Genomic DNA, 23,834 nt, shown 5'->3' on the forward strand with positions numbered 1-23,834 from the left:
TAAATGTCTTGTCTGCATTCTGCCATGCTTGTGGTTAGGCATCAAGTGCGAAGTCTTCCTTGCTGGTTTGTCTTCAGGATCTGGTACCCAAGAGTTCTAGCATACTGACATTTAGCAAATCGATTTTTTAAATCTAATTGATTTAAATCTCTGCCTAATTGATTATTTAAATCTAAAAGCATAAATTTGCATTTTACTGTATTTGCAGTTGCACTGCCTCTTGTGGTCTGTGTGTATACGAGTGTGTGTGCATATGTGTGTATGGTACTTTAGGGATGCCGTCATCCAGTCTACTTCAAGGCTTAATCTAGATGATATCTTGAGACCAGAAAGAGTTAACATTCACCTCAGGTGCAGTACTCAGATCCCAGAGCTGGACTGCTTGGCAAGAGCCGACCAGTGTAAATGCCAACATTATTAATCACTTATCGAAGCCCGGTAATTCTCTAGACACTGTGCTTATCTTCCAGTAGCAACACAAACATTTCACCTGGTCCTTTGGGGGACAGAGGAAAAGCTGATGGTGGAAGGGGCAAGAAGAGGTGGGGGGGGAGAGCTGACATCATTCCCATCAGTCTGAACTTTGAAATGGCACCATTCTCTGCAGAAGAAAGCATTTTGTACCTTATTTTCTAAGTTTATACCTTTGCTGTTTTGCTCCCATCTCACCACACCTCTTTACTTCTCCTGCAGCGGTTGGCTTTGTGAGTGAGGATGAATATTTGGAAATCCAGGGCATCACTCGGGAGCAGTCGGGAGACTACGAGTGCAGCGCCTCCAATGACGTGTCTGCACCTGTGGTACGGAGAGTAAAGGTCACGGTGAACTGTAAGTGCCCCACTATCCTGCGTGTGCCTGAGGTTGCCATCATGCTGTGGTAGCAATGGGAGAGTGACTCTGCGGAGCCCACTGCTGGCTCAGGGTGGCAAATGTCCCATGCTCTGCTTCCAAGAGCAACAATTCCAAGGTTGGATTTTGATGCCTCAGGTGTCATGGCATAACATTAAAATATATATATATATATATATATATATATATATATATATATATACACATAGCTGAAAGTAGTTTAATATAATCCCAAATTTGACTTACATTACTGGAAGTTCATGAAATGGTATCCAATGCATCATTTGTATAAACTTACCTTCGAATCCCAAATTCTCCCATAATGCGTTCACATTGTGCAGCTGTCCCCAAATCTCCCCCACTCTAGACCAGTCATCGCCATAAAGGGCACAGAAACCATGTGCTGGGAGGGAAAAAGGAAATAGTAGAACTTCTACTACAGCATATTAATTTTATCTTATCCTTTAACAATCATATATGGTGATGTACATGGCATATGTATAATTTAAATATGAATAAGTAAGCATTTGTATGTTGGGGGTATATCTCGAAATTTGTTCTTGCTAATTTTTGTTGTTGTGTGCCACTGAATCAATTCCAGCCCGTAAAGACCCTATATGACAGAGTAAAACTGCCTCATAGGGTCTCCTAGGCTGTAATATTTATAGGAGGAGGTCATTAGATCTCTTCTTCTGTGGAGCCTCTGGGTGGGTTTAAACCTCCAACCTTCAATTAGCAGCCGAGTGCTTAACCATTGTGCAACCAAGGCTCCTTTTCTTACTAATAGAGGTACAGAATCCAAAAACTTTGGAGGCCACTGTACTTAACCTCTCATTCCCCTTCATCAGCCATCCCAATTCCCTCTTGATATCCAGCCTGCTCACCTTTCCTCTGTCTCAGCCTTTCTACTCTCAGTTCCTCGTTATATATATTGACTTTGTTCTCTATGACATTCTAGATTAGTTTTTCTCTGCTGTGCCCATTTCGTGGATTCTTACTACAAAATAGTGCCCAACTGCTAACCTTGCAAATAAGAAGCCTTTCCCCTTTTAAACGTGGGTGGGAGGAAGTAAGGAAAGTCCACTGTGTATATATCCATACTTGTTCTTTAATTATTTCCCGTTATACTTCAATATGTCAGTTTCTGAAAAAAACTAAAAAAAAAAAAAAAAAAAACTGGAGCCTAGTTAATATGAAGAACCTAAGCAAGGAAAAAGCACAATCACAGAAAATTTAAACAGGTGTTACAATGCTACCATTTTTTTTATACCCTATCCATTAAAAATAAGGAGCCCTGGTGCTGCAGTGGTTAAGCGTTTGGCTGCCTACCAAAAGTCAGCAGTTTGAACCCATCAGCTGCTCTGTGAAAGGAAGATGTGGCAGTTTGTTTCTGTAAAGATTACAGCCTTGGAAACCCTATGGGACAGCTCTACTCTGTCCTGTAGGTCAAAATGAGTTAGAATCGACTCAAGAGCAATGGGTTACCCATTAAAATAAAAACAAAGCAAAACAAAAGCAAGACTTAAGATGACTTACAGTTCATAAAGATTAACCTAAAACATAAGGAAATGGAAGCAAAAGAAAGGTGTATATAGGAAAATAATAATAATAAAAAAAAGCCAGTGATAAATCTGCACACAAAATGCATACCACAAGATTGCTAGCTGCAGGTCCAGAATTTGGCTTTGAGTTGTTAAAGTGAAGAAGAGAAGTATCATCTGCTTTAAGATTTATGTCCAAGAGATAAAACCAAGTTACTGTCTTGAGAGAAAAGAGAACTTTCTCTTCCGGATCTCCACAAATAGAGTACTTCGAAATACAGCCAACAATATCTTGTACAGTATTCCTGCAATAAATAGATTAGCAAGTTTATTACGCTTTTTTTTATTCCCCCCCTAAGGTCCCCCAGTGCAAACTGTTGGAATGTCACAGGTAGTTTGGTAAAGACTTCACATGAATGTAGACCAAGTACGTAAGTCTAGTTTGGTCTGGCTTAATTAGGAGACCCATTTTAGACTACCTGGAAAAATGACTGATCTGTATATCCTTCAGGCAGTTCTCCCTGATTTGTATTTCTTGCACCTGACTTTTTGATGGGCATTGAATAGTTTGAGGTTGTGTGCTCTGGCAAGAACCTGGTGCGCAGACAGTAAAGGCTTCACCTGTCAACCCCGTGGTGTGTAGTTGATGGGTTGGCATCATCCTATGCAAGTTAAAAAGTTTAAACAGGAAATATGCCAGAACACCTGGTCATGCCACCTTTGCACGGAGAGGAACAGAAGCAATGCATGCTAGAAGGACCAAGCTTCTGCTTTGAAAGCAACGCAGGTACATTTAACAGTACTGAAGACAGTTTCATTCTCCAGTACATTTGTATCATGACTTCACAGTGCAAGTAAACAGAGGCCGGGCAGGGAGTGAAGAACAGAATCAGTGAGTGAGGCTGGCTCTTCATTCTTAAATGTGTTTGTAAATGTTGTTGGATGCCTTCTCTCTGCAGATCCACCGTACATTTCAGAAGCTAAGGGTACAGGTGTCCCTGTGGGACAGAAAGGGACACTGCAGTGTGAAGCCTCAGCGGTCCCCTCAGCAGAATTCCAGTGGTACAAGGACGATAAAAGGTAAAGACTCCCTCTCTCCTCCAGCAGGAGCAGAAAGCTTTGCCAGCTCCCAATTCCAGAGGGTACACATGAGTTCCTGGAAAATCTTCTTCTGAATTCTTCCTATTTAAAAGAAGGGTGCGTGTTGAGGGGGTGCACATGAACAAACATGTTCTTAATATTTCAGCTATGTTTAATATTGTCATGTGGAATCATCATTGACCAACCAACAAGCCTGAAATACATTTTGGCTGTTGTTGTTCTGTAAGGAATGAAAGATCTCAAAGAACAGCCACTGGGAGTATTGCAAGGCCGGTGAATGCTTTGTAGGCCAAGAATATAACATGTTAGGCCTGGAGCTATTTCTAACATATTCTGAAACTTGCATTAAGCAATGCTCTCCAGGCCTGGGAGTGGCTAAGAAGTTGGCTGAAGCTGTCAGGTCTCCAGCTCTGACCCAGCCAACTTCAGCAGCAGTGGATAAGAGTCCTGACCTGATTTAGCCCTCCTCTGTGCCCAGGGTGTTCTTTCACTCCTCCTTTCCTGCCCATTGTTGCAGCCATCACCAGGACAGATTATCATTGCGAGGAGTTGTAGAAAGGCATGTCAGACAGGGCCTCAGAGCTTCCTACAGCCAGACAAGATGGCAATTACTGTTATCAAAGAGCTATTTTAAGGTGCATGGGTGCCAAATGAATGTGCAAGGGCTGTCTGTGTTCAGAACATTTTCATAAAAATGTGGGTGTGATGGGAGGCTGCAAAAAAGTCCTGAGGTGTATGTGGGGTAGAAAAGGAAAAAGGAAATAGAGAGCCTGGAAAGCTGAGAAAGAAAAGCAACAAAAACGGCAAATCCAAGAAGAACAGCGAGAGAGATTCTGGGCCAGAGTGGCCAAGCCGTTGTCTGTGCTGTTTGGAGTATCATCAGTGTGCCTTGGTTTTCTGTCCTCATACCACCTGCCAGACACCAAAAGCTCCTCTGCTTGGAATCAATCTTTGAAGTTTGTTTAGCAACAAGCTGCCTCGTCGCTTAGTCCTTCCAAATGAGAAGCAGTGCTTTTTAATTTTTGAAGATAAACTCTGGCACCTTCTCAGTGAGGTGTGCCATATTCATCTAGCCCGTTTTACAGATGAAAGAAGTGAACCAGAAGAAGGAAAAACAAACTCACAAAGAGGTAAGAAGAAATATAGGCAGCTTTCCCTCTTCTTCTAACCAGTCAGAATCAAGCCAAAAGTAGAGGTACATTTCCAATAAGTAAGCATGGTTATAGTACTGAGAAAGCCTGCTTCAGCTGCCCTCCCCCAGTGGCACAATAATTAAGCACTCAGCTGCTAACCAAAAGGTTGGTGGTTCAAACCCACGGGCCGATCAGAGGGAGAAAGACCAGGGTGATCTGTTCCCATAAAGATTACAGCTTAGGAAATCTTATGGGGCAATTCTACTCTGTCATATAGGGTCACTATGAGTCAGAATTGATGGCACATAACATTGTACCAAGAGGAAAACTAAGGCGTGAAGGAAGATAATTACGTATCGACAGAGAGAACTGCAGGGTCAGCTCCTAGACCTTTACGTGTCCATGTTAATCATCTACATCTTGTTTTGATTCTTTATGGGGGAAATATACCAGCAAAATGCAAGGAAAAGTAAGATCTTAAAATGTGCTGAGGCAAGTAGAACATGCCACAGGCCAAGATGGCCGGTGGTAAGGACAAGGAAGGACGGGCTCTCCTTTTTCATATAGCACTGTGGCTGTAGGGTAGCCTCTGGGTGGCACAAAAGGTTAAGCTACTAACTGTAACTGAGAGACTGAAGGCTTGAGTCCAACCGGTGGTGCCTTGGAAGAAGGGCCTCGTGATCTACTTCTGAAAAATCAGCCACTGAAAACCCTATGGAGTGCAGCTCTACTCTGACACACGTGACGTCGCCCTGAGTTAGAATCAATGGGATAGAAATTGGCCTGGTAGCTGTACGAGGGGCAACACTACCTGTCAGGAGAAGGTGAGACAGCATCACCACTGACGGTCTGCAGAGGCCCCTGACAGAGGCACTTTATCCCTGCTCTTTCGGCTTCCCTTTGAGGGTGGCTCCTTCTCTCTCCCTCCAGTTGATTTTGGTCAGCTTTCCATTTCATTTGCCGCTCCTTTACTTATCTATTCCTAGTCTTCTCCCTGCGAATGGAGTTCTCTTTTCTCCTGGCACCCAGCTTAACAAGCACATCTCTGCCTCTGAGGTCCTTGTCACTGCCAGGCAGCCTCTGCCAGATGGGTGTCAAAGGGCAGCTGTGTCTGCCCCGGGGGAGATAGCTCTAGGCCAGCTCACATGACATGAACAGACTTCAGAGGCAAACCAAAGGAGCTTGTCTGGTGGGACTGGACAGTTATCTAAAAATTTAGGGTAGAAGTCTTTTAGCTACACTCTAGTTTATTTACTCAACCACATGCCACTGTGTGTGTTATCCATCAAGGGGAGAGGAAAATGAAATCCCGTACTTACAAGGGCCACTCAGCCGCAGGGCCATCAGCCATTGAAGAGTCTCCAGGGTCATCAGGAGCTGCAGCTGGTAGGAGTGTGGGGCCAGGGAAATGTGTGAGTGCACCGAGAAAGAGAGTGAGCCATCCCAGGAGCTGCAAAGTGCTGCGAAGTGCTGCTGGCCACCCTGTGCTGCTTTTTTAAAAATTTAGCTAGAGATATTTCAGAGCTGTCAAGCTGGAACCTGCTTCGGGTAAGTGCCTTTCCCTACCACAGAGCCTAAATCTAATTCACAGTTTGGTTCTGATGTGAAGACTTCCTCCCCAACCCATGGACAGTGTCAAGATGGCAAATGGGATCAGCGTGCTTGACTAGTTCACAAAGCTTCCTGGTGGGAGAGATATCGTGCCTTCTTCAGATAGCACTCCCTACAGGATTCATCTCTACATAACAAGCTGGGCATAGAAAAGTGGCGTCTGGCAGCACAAACAGGTGTCATTGCTTTCGGATAGTGCTCAGCATTGTATGACATCGGTGGACGTAGCCAGTTCACTGCCTCTGGCTTGTGAGAGAGGGAGGCTCTTACATAATAGAAAGTAAGTCAAGTCCCTCCAACCAATCCTGTGACATCCCTGGAGACATAGGCGTCCTGTGAGAAGCCAAGTTAATCCAGAACCTGGCTCTCTCTGCTGATCAAGGTTACCACAAGCTATCAGGGTAGGGAGAATCATTCGTAGTCCTACTGCCCTGCCACAGAGATGAAACCTTTAGATCCCGACAAAGCAACTGCCGTCCATGCCTAAAGCTTCCTGCGACCCCATGGACAGACAGGAGTTCCCTATGTTTCACTCCTGTAGACATATATCCTATCAAACATATGTTCCAGTCTGCATCCAGCTTGACATCATTTACTGTCTGCGTTCCTGCTCCAGTCAAGTCCTATGCGTGCAACTCAGGTTTGTGACCACATGCCTGATATCCTTCATTTAGAAGGGTTTTCCCCCAAAAGTATTAATCTTTCCTATAGCATAGAATCAGCTCTGAGCAAGAACACATTGTTTCAGGGGAAGTAAAAGTTGTCTTTAAAGGCTGTTCTCTGAAATAGGATGCACCAGAGCTTTCAGGAAGAAAAAAGCTGGCCTCGTAATTTCCATGTAGACATACCTGTAGTGGGAATTGCTGCTAACAGCCTCCAAAGGTGGAGGCTGTTTCTCTACCAGCCCTTAAGGCAGATTTCCTCTTCCCCTGTCCATATGCCCAGAAGTGGAAGCCATGCTTCAAATAAGTATACGTAGCTTTTTCACCCCACTAATTATCTGTGGCATTTCTTCAGTGACTCCTATCACCAATATCGGGCCCTTGTAACATATTGGGCTTCCATACTGGGCTCAGGGAGACTGTCCTGACTCTATAGAGTCACACTTTTAGGAACCTATAACCCCTCCAGGCTATTCGACTATGATCTTCCAAGAAGATCACCTTTCCCAAGCCCTTCAGGTCTCCCTGATGTCAAAATGATTGATCCCTGATTCTTTTTGCCTATTCATGGCCAAAAGTAAGGCTTTGTCTGTAGAATGCGCCTCAAGATCTTAGGGGAAATAGTGTTACCCAGGTGCTTGAAGAAAATTGTTCTTTCAATCCCCTCCGGTGGTTCATCTCTTTGAAGTTTGAGCTTTTTTTGTCCTAGTTGCCATCACCATCTTCATCTTCATTACCATCATCCTCAACATCCAATAAGCCCACACTCTGGAGCACCTACTTTGTGAGTAATGTTAGTTATGGATGTCACAGCTGACAAAGCAAGGGAAAGGAGCTGTACCTGCCTTCAGAGAACTGAAATGTCTGTACGGGGAGGTAACACATCCTGACTGGATGAGTCTGTATGCACACACATAAAACAAAAGCACAATTACGTGTGTCACTGTATGTGAACTTACTGTGTAGCTGAGGAGAATACCGTGGTCATAAGGATGTCAGAAAGCAGGCAATGTGAAGATCATTAATTCCAGAGTCTATCCTGTTCCTCTGAGGGGAATATAACCAAGTCCTTTTCTTTTCTTCTTTTTGTCTCCCTCTTGTTTGCCTCAGACTGGTTGAAGGAAAGAAGGGGGTCAAAGTGGAAAACAGACCATTCCTCTCAAAACTCATCTTCTACAATGTCTCTGAACATGACTACGGGAACTACACTTGTGTGGCCTCCAATAAGCTGGGCTACACTAATGCCAGCATCACACTATTTGGTGAGACTGAGCCCCGAGCTGGGCAGTGAGAGGGGAGGGGCGTAAAGAGGGAGGGGGCACATGGGGGTGCTGGAAGTATTGGAGAGTAAGAGTTAGTTAGGCAGGGGGGTGCGTGAGAAGAGTGAGAGGAGAGGGAGCAGACACTGGAAGTGGGAAGGAGAAGGACACTGAATGCTCATGCATGTGTTTCATTTTATGGGGAAAACCTTGAAATAGGACAAAGAACTTTGGAATCACATTTCCTTTTTTTTTTTTTTTTTCCTTCAGTGATAGCCCCTAAACTGACTATGGGGATTATAACTGGGAATAATGGCGAAGAGACCAGAGAGGAACATTTTCTATTTCAATACTTTGTTTACTGGATCAGTGTAAAATGTTCTCTTTTCCAGCCATTGAGACATAAGAAAAACTGAACTGTATTTATAAAAGTGAATCATGGGCTTTGGGATCTTGAATAATATTAACTTCAGAAGGAGAATAATAGAGCAGTGGGTTTTGTCGAGTTCTCTTTATGTCAAAGGGTGTGTGGTCTGGCTAGATTAAGATACATGTCCACCCAACCTGCCATCCTGGCAGATCCACCCATCTGTTCACACATCAGTTCATTAACCAAACATATACTGAGGGACTAATGTGAGCAAGGCAAATGCTGCGCCCTCATCACCCATCTTGCTGCTCTATTGGTAGCTGAAGCAGGGAACGAGAACCGCCTTCTAGACCCCAGGATGCCCGCACTCCTGTGAGTGGAGCAGCTCCATGGAAGTCACCCTGCAGAGCTGTGTCATCAGGCAAGGCCTCTGGGGATCTGGTGCTTGTCCTCATCCTGGGTAGAAGCGGATCCTCCCATAGGCCACACAATTCATTTATTATCACCTTTTGGGCAAGTGCCTCCATACTCCACCAAGATCAGTAATCTCAGGATTTTTCAAATCAACTCCCCTAGGGATCTATGTGAAGCAAGCATTCTTATATGTGATGGTGAAGGAGGGGGGCGGGGGGTGAGGAATTTAGTAGATGACTGGCAAGAATATAAATTCCTTTTATTCTAAGAAAGCCTCAATAATCCCATAGTTTCCCAGTGTCCCCACCCCCTGCCACATGCCTTCTGCAGACAGCACAGTGCCTTCAGCTTGCTCTGGGTAATCAGCCTGGGCCGCTCCATCCTTCGGTCCCTGCTTCCAGGCACACCTGCAGCCTGTGCCCAGCACATAAAGTGAAGCCCGGCTGTAGCTAGAGGCCGGGAAGGTGAAGGCGACCCCTGATCCCAGAGCTGCTACTCAGAGCGGGCAGCGCTCTGATGAGAGAGATTGATCTGCCTGACATCTCCCACACAGCGAAAGTCATAATTGCCCCTCGCATTTGTCAGACTTTTTTTGCTTTTTTGCCAGGTGTCTGTCTGCATGTATAGAAGGCTCTGATTAGTCAGGAGGGCCCCTTCCTTCCTGGGCTCTCACAGCTATGGCTCTCTGTGGCTGACTTCCCACCCTTCCCAAGTCTGCCCTCCACCGGCAGCAGCCCTCGTTCCTGTAAATATCCATCCTCCTCCTGTGACCTCGTCTTTCTTCTGATTTGGTTGCATGAAGGGCTTTTGCAATTGGCTTTATCACTGCTGTCTAATTGCCTGGCCTCTTTCCCTTAAGCCATCTCAAGATGAGAATAGGGAGAAGCAGCAAAGTTTTTTTTTGTTTTTCTTTTAGGAGCGAAATAGCTGGTATTTGTGACAAGGAAAGCAGTGAGGCATGTGTCATAAATCTGCTCTTTTCATCAGGCCCTGTCTGGCAGTTAAAACCTCCTCCCCCCCACCCCCACTGGCCTGCTGGCGTTCATGTGAGGCTCTCATGTGGGACATCCCTACCTGTCCTGTTTTCAGGAGTCCAGTGAGAGTATATCTTCTAATAAGTTTAGGAAAGATTGGGCCAAAGATAAAAAAGGTATGTGTGGGAATTGTGTTTAATACAGAAATTCTTGGAGCCTTCACCCTTTCACCCTGCCAAATCTCAAGAGGGAGGTAGAGTTTGCAATATTTCCCAAATGCATTCACCTCAGGAACTATCTTTTCACATGTCATTGAGAGACCATTCCTGAGGAGCATCTCACAGAAATGCTGCGTTGGTGTCAGAGGTCCTTGGGATTAGTGAAACCACTCCAGTGTGCAGAATGGGTGTTCCCAGCCCTTCTGCTGTAGCCCAGGCTAATCTAGACACTATTGAGGCCCCTCCACTCATCACTGAGGCTCACCATTGATGAGGTCTTTTTAAAAGTGTGTATCAGTCAGGGAATTTTCCACATCATTTTCGATTATTAGAAAACTCCTCAGCTCAGAGCCATCGAGCCCACTTGATCAGGATGATAAGCACCGTTTATTGATGAGAACACATGAATTTAGTGATGAAGTTCATTCTCCTGTAGAAGGCCAGCTAGATTATAATCATTTTGCCACCAGCTTGTCCACAACCTGCACCCTTTCTCCACTTGACCGTGGACGTAGCAGTGGAAGAACAGTTAGTGCTGGGAGACTGATGTCATGGCCAATACCATTGGGGGTACTCATGTAAAATGGGGACAGGGAATAGGGTCCTTCCTATCATGAACCAATAGGGGTTTTGAGCACCTGTCCCCTAAGATTGCAGAGATTACAGGGGACTTCAAGAGGTCTGCTCCCATAATCCTGGGAATCCTGGGTCACAGTGGTTCTAGGAACCTTGCCCTTTCCCTGGTGCCATGGGATCAGAAGGTTCTTGAACATGCTCTCCCAAGGTGAAACAGAAGCTGAGTGCATGGTAGAGAAATTTCAGCTGGAAAAAAGGTGTTGGTCATTTGTTCCCAAATGCATACCCCAGCCCAACGCAAACTAAGAGTAAATCCATCTGCACTAGAAAACTTGCAGAGTGGCCAGCTCTCTCACTGCCCAACCACTGTATCCAAGAATGGAAACAGAAGGTACTTCACTGTTTCTCATGCTTACCTTGTCTCTCACCTTCGGTTTTTGTATCTTCTTTTATTTATCCATTCCTCCTGAAATGTTTGTGAAGGCAGTATACAAACTATATATGACAAATATATAGGTGCTGTATATAATGTACATGTTTGTTTTCGTTTTTCTCTCCCGTATGTCCCTCACCTGATTTAGAACTAAATGAGCCTACAAGCTCAGCTTTGTTCCAAGGTCAGTATCCCCTTGCTTTATGTTTTCTCTCCCCTCCCTCTGTCTCAGAATCCGTATCCCCTCTTCCCTAGCCCCTACCCCCTGCTGTGTATCACCTGAGGCTTTTAGCTGTAAAGCTGCTTGGGGGATGGCAGTGGAACTGGAACTGGTGAGACTCCAGGGGAGATGACTTCTCTCTGCTTATCCCTTGCCCACACTTCCCCCGGAGGGTTGGGGTGAGAAAGGGAAAGAAAGCGTCCCCAAAATCTCCAGGCTCGGTGTGAAGGTGAAAGGTTGAATGAATGAGTATGAACCTATAGGAAAACAGCTCCATCACAATGAGAAGTTTTTATTACAAGAGTCCTGTTGATGGTCCCTCAGCAAAACTCATGTACATGACTGTTCCAATATTCCATAAAATGTATCAACTGGTTCACAGCCAGGTTCTCCCAGGGAGGGAAGGAGAGAGGGTACAGCCTGCATGGCCGTCCATAAGCAATGACGGAAAGTGGGATGCCACAGAGTTCTGGTTTAGATCCTGTCCCTTAGTAGTTCTGTGCCCATGCAAGTCCCTCAACCTTATTTAGACTCAGTTCCTTCCTCTACAAAATGTAATGGATAATTCTTGCTTTATCTATATTACAGAGTTGTTAGACTTTCACTGAGAACACATATCTAAAAGACTTTGAAACTGTTAGGTGCATTTGAATCACTGGAGTCCAATGTCCAGATCAAGCTGAAAGATAGACTTCCCTCAGTATAACATTATAGGGTTCCTTATCTCATTCCTCAGCCCCCTTTCATCCTTTTCCACTTTAAGCCCTTCCCCATGTCTGACTCCTACAGATCTTGCCTCTCTTTGCACAGCCCTTCCAGATTTTCTCAAGGTCCACTAGCCTAGCAGGAGTGATTCCTGAAGACCATGACTAAGTATTCAGCCTAAACGAGCCAGGGCAGAGTGCTAGAAGAAAACGTGTGCTGCACGAGCAACGTTTGCTGTCATGAGGACAGTGCCCATGAGAGCGAGAGTGCAGCGGAAAGGCAGCAGTGAAGACAGTGAGGGGTGATGGCTTCACCACCTTCCCCCCACCCTTGACCTTCCCCATCCCACCGCACCTAGCACCCATCCTGCCCTCCCTAACGCTCTGACTGTGCGTACACTCATCGGAGGATGGCATGAGATGTGGAACGTGGGAGAGGAAATGGAAGGAAATGAATTGTACGGGAAGCTGTTTGACAGATGAGGAAATACTTTTATCATGAAAAGAGTCAGGGCTGCATTATTCACCTTGGAGATGTATAGTACCATGGTGATGAGCAATGAATAGGAAAATGCAGCACAGCAATGGAAAGAAAAAAAAAGTGAAGTCAATGGAAGCATTCAGATTCAACTTATGATTCAACTTATGTTTACTGAACCCCTGTGCTAGGCATATTCACGGAACTAAAATAGAGAGCATTAGGAAGTAACTAACACAAACGATAGAAGAGAGTGTAAGAGACAGAAGCTGGGGCAGATGATGCTATAGGATGCACTTTCAGAAGTTACTTGGCTAATCCTGCCCTTATTTCTTCATTCTCAGAACAAACGGGAGCTTTTAAAACTCTGATGATATGAGAAACATAATCCCACACCAAAGCAAACAAGAATAAAAACAGCCAAAAAGGAAGAAAAATCAATTTGCGTGGCCTCAGAGCATGGGACTAGGGCAGGAGACTATTAGCAGGCTCAACCCTGGTGAGAAAAAGCTGGGCTGGGCTGGCCAGTCCCTTCTCCTGCTTTCTCACTCCCCTCTGCTTGGAAGTCAGGACTTTGGGTGCATGGTTTCTATGTCAACTTTCTGCTCCGAGTTTCTGGACACGCCCAACCCTCACCCTGGAAACCTTCCCATTGGGAGCAGTGTGAGTGGGTCAGGCTGGGCAGTTGTAGGTTTTAGACACCTGGAACCTTCAGAGACTTGGATTAGTGTAGCCTTCAAAAAAAAAAAAAAAATTTTTTTTTTTTTTCACTGTAGCTGCTGGACTCCTTTGTACAACTTGGAATGTTTTAGGGAAAATAGACCTTACACTTGGAGGCATTTACCTCACTCAGCTGTGGTGTTTTATTTTATTTTTCCTCCTCCTTTGCTTTTTTTTTTTTTTTTTTTTTGCTAGCTTGAATGGGATACAATCAAAAAGAATGGAATAGAACCAAAAAATACAGTTGTCATTGAGTGAATTCCAACTCATGGCGACCCCATGTATGTCAAACTGTGTTCTGTAGGGTTTTCAATGGCTGATTTTTTCAAAAATAGGTCACCAGACCTTTCTTCCAAGCCCCCTCTGGGTGGGTTCAAATCTCCAACTTTTTGGTTAGTAGCTCAGTGCTTAACTGTTTGTGCTACCAGGGAATGGAATAGAGAACTACCTATATCCTCAGGGAATACCCCCAAGTTATGCTCATATAAGTCAGATATATGAGTGCAGAATTTTCACTGGTAGGGACCACTTGGCTTTAAGGGCAGTTCAAAGTTATTTTGCTACCAATATCTGTATGAACTAGAAGAATACTGATAAGAGAAATTTATTCCTCCCTGGCATTTTCTGCCACCCTTGAAGTATTTCTCTGTTCCCCTTTTGCAAGCACAACAGAGAGGGTGACAACCTCTCCCATGTGGCGGTGCAGGACTCCCACCATGATAAATAAGGACTCAGGCCTGCACCACTGCCCCTCACGGAACTTCTGCAGTGGCAAGTGTGCCAGGGCCTGCACCGCAAACTCAGCAGCTCTGCGGCTGCTTGTTCTCACCAGCTCTGTCTTTTATCTCTGAGGCATTGAGTTGTATTTGATGCTATCAGTGGGCCGGGGAAGGTCGAGTGATTATTGCTTATGAACCTCACAGTGACCATCAAACCAATTTATTAAAGAACAGGAGACTAAGCTCTGTATATCAGGAGGAAATAAGGGCGGCAGGTGATCCATCATCCTTCCATACAGAGTATTAGAGATGGTTAATTAGGCCTGGTAAACCCAGTTAACATTCCTGTGGCGCATGGGTCTAAATAACAGAACACATAAAAACAAAAAAGTTGCTTCCTCCTCCCAGAAGGTTTGTATATCCTGACATGAAAGCACCCCTTAAACCTTTCCTCCTCTGCCCACCAGAATCAGACCCCAGTCCTGTGCTTGCCTAGGGAATTGGCTACAAGTATTGCCTTTGGTGTCCAGAAGATGGATTGATTTTAGCAGTGGTACCTGGATAAGGAGGTTTATGAAGCAAACCACTCCTTAGCTTCTGGACTGGTTTCTAGGCCAAAGCACGCACTCCAAGTGACTGTCCTTGCTAAACGCTCAATGTGCAGACAACATGGTGCCATCACCACTAGCTTTCTCTACCACCCTGGCTTTGCATCAGATCTTCTCTGAATCAGAAAAGGTTTCATCATGGATCACCCCTTAAAGCATTTTTTTTCCAGGATGACTTCTCAGGGCTGCTAATGTCCTCAAATCAAGAGGGACATCATATCTCAGGTGCTTTTAAAAATTCATTTGAGAATTGAATCCATTCATCTGATTTTAGGCAAATGTTTTGGCTGAGTTTAGGTTGAGTTACATGTAGGTTTTTTTTTTTTTCTTCTTCTTCTCTGTATAAGGACCTTATATATAAAAGGACAGCATGGACTCCCAATGTATCACCTGAATGCAAACAACTTTGCTGCCATTTTCTATCCTGTCTGTGCGACTCCTGGCTAAAGAAGGAAGTAAAGGGTTATATATAGATCACCACACTGCAGGTCAGACAGGACGCATGCTCTCAGCAGCAAAGGTGGATTTACTCTGCTGGCTTGAAGCTGGTGAAGGGAACAGGTCTTCCCTGGTCTAGTCAGTGGAGAAGGGCTCATGTTCCGGCCTTTCCACGGAGGGGAAGGACACAGCAAGAGCAACTCTGGTGGCATAGATGTGGGTCTTGTGGCCTGAGGTTGCTTCCGAGAGATAATGCCACACATGGCTAGCTTGGCACAGTCTGAATATCAAGAGAAGTTAGGTATCTAAGACCTGGACTCCTGAGCAGCATTTTTAAAACATGTAGCTAAATGTCAGCCATGTTTGTTTGAAACATAGCATGAGTACCTAAATTCAAACTTCTGTAGCATACTCTGTTTTATCAGACAACCTAATGCTTAAAGCTCTCATGCTTTTAGGGAACAATCTGGTGACTAAAGGAAGAAAATTGTTCTACGAAAAAGTAAAGGCTGGAGGGCCTCAGGCTTCAAGGGTGTACCTCTGACTCCCTTACTCAGCAAGGTGAATGAGTTGCCTCTGCTCAGGCCCCAGTCCACCTGAAACATCATTCGTATTCCCTCCCCAGTCCCCAACATGTCTCTTGTGGCACTGGCTGCTCAGCAAACCAAAATGACTACACATTGAAGGGCAGGTGTGGTTGGGGAAGAACAGGGCAAGCACAGGAGGGATGGAAAAGGCCCTGGCCAGGAACACTATCACCTCAGAAAACCATCTGAGGACAAAGTGCATCACTCCATTGCTGTCTACCTTAACAGTGGCTTGTTTTTCATTTCTTTTAGAAGTGAAAACTACAGCCCTGCCCCCTTGGAAAGGTTGGTATATTTCTGCTCAGGTCCTGCTGCCTTGGTGGGGACCGGGTATGCACGATCTTTTCTCCTTCCTGCAAATCCCCTTCTTCTCTAAGCTACCCGCAGGAAGCACCTTCTTCTCTAAGCTACCCCAGGAAGCCCCTTCTTCTCTAAGCTACCCCCAGGAAGCCCCTTCTTCTCTAAGCTAATCCCAGGAAGCCTCTTCTTCTTCAGACTAACTCCAGGAAGCCCCTTCTTCTCCTCCAAGCTAATCCCAGGAAGCCTCTTCTTCTTCAGGCCAACTCCAGGAAGCCCCTTCTTCTTCTCCAATTTAACCCCAGGAAGCCCCTTCTTCTCCAAGCTAACCCCAGGAAGCCCTTTCTTCCTTTCTAAGCTAATCACAGGAAGCCCCTTCTTCTTCTCTAAGTTAACCCCAGGAAGCCCCTTCTTCTCTAAGCTAACCCCAGGAAGCCCCTTCTTCTCTAAGCTAACCCCAGGAAGCCCCTTCTTCTCTAAGCTAACTCCAGGAAGCAGCCCAGTGGGAACTCTGACCTTGTGCCATCTCTGTGTCAATTTAGATTACCCCATCCCCAAGGACACACCCTTCTTCCCTGCGTAGCTTCCACCTGCAGAAGTCTAATTTACCTTGCTGGCTGTACTAATGAGCACCTGTCGGTACCCAGAATAGCTCCATCCCTGGTCTCCTCAGCGCAGACCTGCTCTGTTCTTGCACTCAGATGCTCTAATGCAGTGATCTCTGAGACCTTGGCCGTGCATGTTGCCCTTTGCTTACCCCAGTCCCTCTTTCTCTCTGTCCAGCTTGGCGCTGGATAGGAAGTGGTGGGAGGGAGGGGGAGGTTCTTGGTTGAGTCACTTTGCTACAAATAAAACATCTTATTTGAGGCTTTCATTTCTACCAGATGTTTCCAATGTGTAATTGACACTCATCACAGTTTTCTGGGACCCTGACTGTCCTGCTAATTAGTCTCTGTGGCCTCTGCAGTTGCCTAATGAGAGGTGATGAAGGCATTGGATGCGGGAGGGGGAGTGGCTGACAAAAGCACGGAGGCTCGTCCCTGGGGCCTGTGCCCAGGCAGATGTCTCAGCTGTCACTCTGGCCAGCACAGGGTGTTCCAGGGCCCTGCTTACAGGATAACTGGAATCGCACCTGCCAGAATAAAGGCGCTCACCTTACAGCCTCCTCCAGGTGCTGGCAAGGGCAGGACAGCAATGTTGGGCAGGCTAGATGCATGTCCTTTTCCCTCCATCAGACAGTGTTCAGGTGGATCAAGCCCCCTGCCACCCTCTGTCTTCTGTCATTCTCTGGAAACTCAAAGAGGAGGCTCCAAGTCAGAAGTCAGGGGACCTTTGAAGAATCACTTAAGCTCTCTGAAGTTAAGTGTCCACATATTAAGGGGCTAATAAGCCACATCTGGCCGATGAGGATCATTAAGGGGCTGTGTTACCTTTTCAATTGCAAGCACTGTATTTGAAACCCCAGTTGCAGTAGTTGTATTTTCCTCAACCACAGAGATTTTCAGTGAATTTTATTGGAAAAAGAAAATGAGGAGAAAGGTGTTTGGAGAGAAAGAAAAAGCAGAAGGCAGGGTGGGAAAAGAGATTTTTGGTTTGATTTGGTTTAGTTTGACCTTTCCTTTTTCTCCCAGTATTATTATGAGAGCAAGAAAAAAAAAAAACAAACACAGAGAGACAGGAAATATGGACACGTCAGCCTGAGTCACAATGTTCTGACTCCTTCCTTCTTTCCTTCAACAATCGTTTATTGAACACCTGCCATGGGCCCATTTAGACACAGACCTGCCCTTAAAGAGCTCACAGCAGAGAGGAGAAAATGCATACTTTAGCAGAAAGAAAATTGTAATACAGGGTGGGGCATATTATAATGGGTGGGTGTGGTGCTGTGAGAGCCAACCCGAGAGGGTAAAGGAAAGCTGCCGAGAGAGAAGGTGCAGATGCTGAGCACAGACTAGAACAAGGAGTGAAGTGACTTGGGTGAAGAGTGGTTCAAGGAGAGGGGCAGGGAAGGACCAAGAACATGGCTAGAGAGTGCATGCGTGAGTGTGTGTCTGTGTGTATGCATGTGTGAGTGTGCATGTGTACGCATGTGTGCACAAGTGCGTGCGTGTGTGTACACATGTGTATGTGTATACGTGTGTTCGTATTGTGAATATGCACCGTGTGCATATGCGTGTGCATATGTGGGTGTGTTACATGAGATCGGGGGACAAGGAGAAACTGCAAGTGGCAAGAGGAGAAGCTAAAGAGTCAGGCAGCAAGCAGATTATGACATACATGGAGTGTTCCACCAGGAAGTTGAGTTTTTATATGAGCTGGAGGATTCGATTTAACTTTGAATTTTAGAAACATCACCCTGAAATTAGCATAAGAATAAATTGAAGGTTCAAGGACCAATTTGGAAACTTTTGTGGAAATAGAAAGGGGAGCTCCCCTGAACTCCCTTCCCTCAGAGAATGTGTGAAGACCTGTGTGGTCCTCCTTCTCATAGCTCCCTCTAGGCCAGACGCCCTGGGTGTGCTGAGGAGAAGGGTGCAGTCAGGGGGAGGTAGATGATGGAGGAGTGTGAGGAAGGCAGCTGGATATGGCCTTTCACAGTGAGCAGCATCCACTCCTGGAGCTGGACAAGTGGTGGCGGAGCTTTCCCAGGATAACAGTACAAGAAAGAGGAGGCTCTGGTGGGCAGGCACTCGGTGGGTGGCCTTTTCTTGCCTTCTGTAGGAAGTTTTCTGACAGGCCAGGTCAGGACCCTCCCTGCAGGCTCTCTGTGGTATTATACAGTGGGGGGCAGGGCCACAAAGGAGCTGGAGGGCCTGGCCTTGAGAGGGAACATGATGTCCAGAGGGAACCCCCAGCTGAGGCACGGGCCATTGAACACATGCAGCAGGGCACGCCCCGCTCATGGCCGTTGCTGTGCTGCGCAGCCCCTGGTGTGAAAAAAGATTTTTAAATCTCTACACGCTGGCCATTCCGGTCCCCTGCTGGGCAGTTCACCTGGCTTGTGGCATTGTCCTCCCTAGAGACCCCACTGGCTGGCCAGCCCTGAGAGGAGGGGGCATGGGGAGGAGGAGAGGACCTCTAAATACTAGGAAAGGCCATGTGTCCTCTTGTCTTTCACCACAGGGTCTTCTTTGTCATGGGGCAGGAGCAGAGGGGATGCTGGGATTGAATGGAGAAATGGGTTTCAAAGCTGTGTATGTGAGTGTTCAGAGAGAAAAACAGAAAAGAGAATGAGAGAGCCATGCGATGTGCTAATAGGTGCATGTCCTGCCAGGAGCACAGGGGACCAGATGTGCAGGCACATTGGAATCTCCTGTGTCTGATGGGAAGGTGGACCACAACCACTAGATTAAACAGGGACCCCACAGAGGCCTGCTGGTTCCCATGGACTCAGAAATAGCCCGTAAATCCTAATGGCCCCAGCTACAGGCGTTGGGAAGCATCTTAGTGGGAAGGAATGGCCCAGAATGTAAAGGATATGATCCTTGAGGCATCAGAGTGGCTTCTGTCCTGTGATTCCAAAGAATGCTGTGTAAATAGCAAAGTGACTGGACCTAAGTAGAGAGCCCATGGTGGTGATTTACATAGAAACATAAAACCTGTTGCCATCGAGTTAGATTGGAGAAGACACAGCAATTAGTGATCCATCCTAAATGACAAGTATCTCTGAAACTGAATGTATGCCTTCCAGGAGCTTTTCAGGGATCCTCCTTGTCACCTGTGTCTCACTATGGACTGGGAGAAGGAGGGTGCTCTGTGGCAGCTGTCTTAAGCTTTGTGTTTCCCATCGACAGCTCTGGGTTTGGGTATCAGTTCAGCTCCCTACAGGGCAGAAACCAGACTAGGTGTCTCTAGTGCTTCTCATCATGGGGACTTGTACAACCAATCCTTAGGGATATTGCAAACCAGTCACCAGAGAAACATGAGGTTGGATGACCTGTTGCATTTCAAACTCTTGTCTATTTAGCAACTTTCCCAGAATCAGATCGCTATGAGTCGGAATCGACTCTATGGCAATGGATTTGGTTTGGTTTGGTTTTCCAGAATCAGAGATTTGTCCCTCAGGGCTAAGAAATAAAATCCTAGGGACAGGAGCTCCAGGACTTGATGGAATCAAGAAGCCTGATTGATTCTCACCTGCTTTAGCTAGACGTATCTTCAATGCTGAGCTCCAAAGCCAGGCAAGCCAGTTCTGGCTTTGTTTCTTCACCTGCCCCCTATAAGGACATGGACTTAATATGTGCCTAACTTTAAATAAAAAAAAATAGCTCCATTAAATTCAGTGCAACAGTGCATGCCAGGGCAGGTCCAATCTGAGAAGATGCCCTGGTTCATTAGGTACTTTATTTATCTGAGCATCCAAACTTGTGTGTAGTGCTCATGAATCATAGCTCCATTTGTTTTGGGGCCTCTTGGCCACAGGGAGTGAGGTAATCATAAAGCTTATGTTTCAGAACAATAGGAAAGCTTTCTACGGGATTTTATGGCCTTATAGTTCTCTTGCCTCCTGTATTTGGCTCCGTCTCAGAGTATCTGTCTGCAGGCCAATTTGGTGTGTGCCTGCTAGAGAAATAGGTGATCAACTTCCACCCACTGACATACACCATGGCAGATTCTACGTCCCAATACCCACATAAATCTTCAGTTTCTTACGCTTGCACAGCAGAAGGTCACCTGCTCATTTACCCGACCCCTCTCCACTCCATGTAGGCTGTCTTTGGCCTCTCAGTCCTGTGATAACTCCAGCTAGGTCTGCTATTACCTCGTCCAGATGAGGAAGAGGCCAGCTGTTCCAGGTGGAAGCCCAGCACCCTTCCCTAAGATATAGTGATTGACAGAGCGGACTCTGGGACTTATATGGCAGAAGCAGCAGCAGCAGGAAGACACAGATTGTTGTGTCTAACAGTTCCTTTCGCGAGCAACAGGCTGGGCAGTTGGAGGATGTGTCAATACTCAGGGCAGTCAGTGCTCCCAACTGGTTGGATGATGGTGCAAGCAATTCAGGGGTGTTATTTCATTGAAGCTTTATGCAAGATATTCATTGATATGCTGCCTTCTTAAACTTGACTCTGACCCGTGGCCTTAGTATGTTATGAAACAGCAAAGGAGTAGTGACCACCAGGACACTTTGACCTGAGCCACATATTCTCCTGTTGCCAGGGAAGGCTGCCCATTCTATAGAGTGTGTTCATGTGACCACAGCTAGGGGAGCTTATTTCCAGTGCAGCACCAGATGTGTGCAGCTGGACCTCCAGATGCTGCTAGTTAGAGGGCTGCCTCAGCAGAGTCAAGGTCTGATGACAGCAGATCAGGAGATGGGATGGGGTTCTCTTCCATTCTCAGCCAGGCGACTCAAGACAGGTGTGTTCTCTCCGCAGGCCCAGGAGCAGTCAGCGAGGTAAACAATGGCACGTCGCGGAGGGCTGGCTGCATCTGGCTGTTACCTCTTCTGGTCTTGCACTTACTCCTAAAATTTTGATGTGAGTGTCACTCCCCCCACTGGGGAAAAGCTGCCGCCACTGCAACCGCCAACACAACAACACCGGCAACACCAACAGCAACAACAGCATCTCCGGTTTTAAATAAGATGTGATCAAATGAGATTCAGAGAAACAAAACCTAATGGGAAACAAATTTGAGGGAGGGGAACAAAGAATACTTTGGGAAACAAAGTCAAAAAGGAAATTGAAAATTACCTTGCAGATATTTAGGTACCAGTGAGTTTCCTTTCTTTCCCCACACGAGAAGAATGCACTCCCAGCTTTGGGCACACCCGCAAGCTGCATTCTGTGACCTCTTTGCTGCCAGGGTGGGCAAGGGCTCCGCCACTCTGCCGTCTCAAGTGCCCCCACCATGGAAAATTCTGGAGCCTACCATCCCAAATTCAGCCAATCAGAAGAGATTAACAGATTATATGTGCAGGCCCAAATGTGCCACAGGAGGCCCTTTCATGGACTGTGCCACCATAGTATGTGTTATGAAATGCAAAATTAAAAACACAAAGAAAAGGAAATAAAACAAGACAGCCTGACAGCAACAACAAACTCATAAACAACCGTTTTAAAAGATATTGTTAAACTTTTTTTTTTTTTCATTTTACTACATGGATATCATGGATATTAAGGGATTCTGATTCATTATTAATTTTATTAATTATATTTTCTGATATGAGTCTAGAACTTAGTGCAAAAACAAGACAAAACTAAAAAATACACAAAAGAAGGGTGAAGAGAAGTACGTGTGTTAAGCATTAAACATGATTAGTATACTTCTTACCTAGGTTTACAACTGGTGGACCACAACACCGGGCATTAAAGCCCCAGGGGAATTGGGCATATCCACCAAAAAATATATATGATTTAACCAACATCTCCACCAGCGCTAGAGATTTCTCCTTACTCTGGCATTTAATGCAGACAATACTATGCTATCTACATACTGTTTAGAAATGGAAAGAGTGATCCACACTGTATCCTGAGTTTGTTGGCTATGCTTCTTTTGATGACATATATTATACAGTATATATATGCATATATTTTTTTTGTTAGAATTCTAGCCATTTTATTTCTCAGCAGGGTCCTTTCTCAGACATTACTGCATGCTGTATATGGCATTAGCTGTGTGTTGGTCTTCTAAAAGATGATAGAGTTTACTGGTAATTGTGTAATCAGCTCCTATCTTTTTATTTCCTTGGGTTATTTACATGTCAGAGACGTTTATAAAAAGTGAAGAAAAAAAAAAGGAAAAAAAATTAATACAAGGCGCAGCATCTCTTTCCAGATGTGGCTTTTGGAGGAGAAGGCAACCATAGGTGGCCGCTCCTCCATCATGCCTTGAGGCATTAACAAGCAGTAAGCAACTGAACAAAATAAGCAATCAGTAACCACTTGGTTTAGCCCATTATGGGACTCTCTGATGCCTTTGTGACCACTGGAAAATATAATCCTCTTGGTTTATTTTATTTAATTTTCCATCTTTGTGTGCGTGTGTTTGAAAGAGAAGACCATGCAGTTTGTAGGTAACTGTTTTTTCCTCCCCAGAAGTCTGAGAAACAGACAGGCTCCTGGATGTGATGAGGGAAAGTGGGAATGGGGGAGATGGGAGGGAAGGGTTGTCTCTGACTTGACATTAAAAAGTGTTCCATGTCCCTCTTCACCTTGGTGTGGTACCTCATTCTCAAAGCGGAGGGTAGGCGTGCCGGGAGAAAGACCTGCCTAGCTTGGTTCTGAGAACAGGGGAGGGGATGGGCTCCCACCTCAATTGGTTGTTCTTTAGACCCCCTCTTTGGTGGGGCTGGGGTCATTCTGTGACATATGCTTTGATGATAGACAGGAAGGCCAGGAGACTGCCATCACCCTCCTAACGGAAGCGTGATGGGGACTGCATCTCCAATGCCCTCGAACGGTGGTGGCTGGCTGAGGCTGGCAACTTTCCAGCAGCCCCTGACTAAGCTGAAACACCTTACTTCCTTACCTGGAAGGATGTCAAGTTCAGTTAGGGAAAAGGTTTTTAGGTGTAAATATTTTGGGGAGCAACTACTAAAAAAAAAATATCCCAAGACCTTGGGTCGATATTGAATAATTAGATCAACTAAGGTTTTGGGGATTCTCTCTTCCCTTCATGCTGCCCCCACTGAACCTCCCCTCTAGCCAAAAATCAAGAGGAAAGGTAGATTTTAATATCAGTTAATGTTCAAGTATGTCCAAGCTGTTCCATGATTGATCCTGGGATTAAGTAGCAGACATGAGGTCAGAACCCAGGCACTTAGGAATCCCTGCTCTGTGTCCTCAGGGGTCAACTATACCTGAGAGGATTCTGAAATGTTTGGGAAAAAGCTGCTTCACTTCCAGATCCTAATAGCAAAGCTGAGAAACGATTGTTGACTTCACATTTTATTTTGCCCTTTTGCCCTAAACACCACC

The 23,834-nt window shown here is 45.7% G+C and overlaps 1 protein-coding gene across 4 annotated transcripts in view; it reads left to right on the plus strand.

Annotated features, from left to right (window-relative positions):
- The window catches only part of NTM (neurotrimin), a 1,228,179-nt gene extending 1,205,124 nt beyond the window's left edge, over nt 1–23,055 (plus strand). Inside the window, exons 5-10 of one of the 4 annotated variants that reach the window (XM_049856710.1) lie at nt 694–828; nt 3,350–3,470; nt 8,008–8,159; nt 11,290–11,325; nt 15,868–15,900; nt 21,291–23,055. In XM_049856710.1, the coding sequence (XP_049712667.1) occupies nt 694–828; nt 3,350–3,470; nt 8,008–8,159; nt 11,290–11,325; nt 15,868–15,900; nt 21,291–21,391 (578 nt within the window). In that variant the 3' untranslated portion in view covers nt 21,392–23,055. Of the gene's footprint in view, nt 1–693; nt 829–3,349; nt 3,471–8,007; nt 8,160–8,846; nt 8,942–11,289; nt 11,326–15,867; nt 15,901–21,290 lie in introns of those variants that run through there. The other 3 variants (XM_049856711.1, XM_049856712.1, XM_049856713.1) reach the window with 3 other exon arrangements.
- Nucleotides 23,056–23,834: the final 779 nt, after the last annotated feature.

The sequence above is a fragment of the Elephas maximus genome, chromosome 17, assembly GCF_024166365.1.
Source record: "Elephas maximus indicus isolate mEleMax1 chromosome 17, mEleMax1 primary haplotype, whole genome shotgun sequence".
Classification (NCBI taxonomy): Eukaryota; Metazoa; Chordata; class Mammalia; order Proboscidea; family Elephantidae; genus Elephas; species Elephas maximus.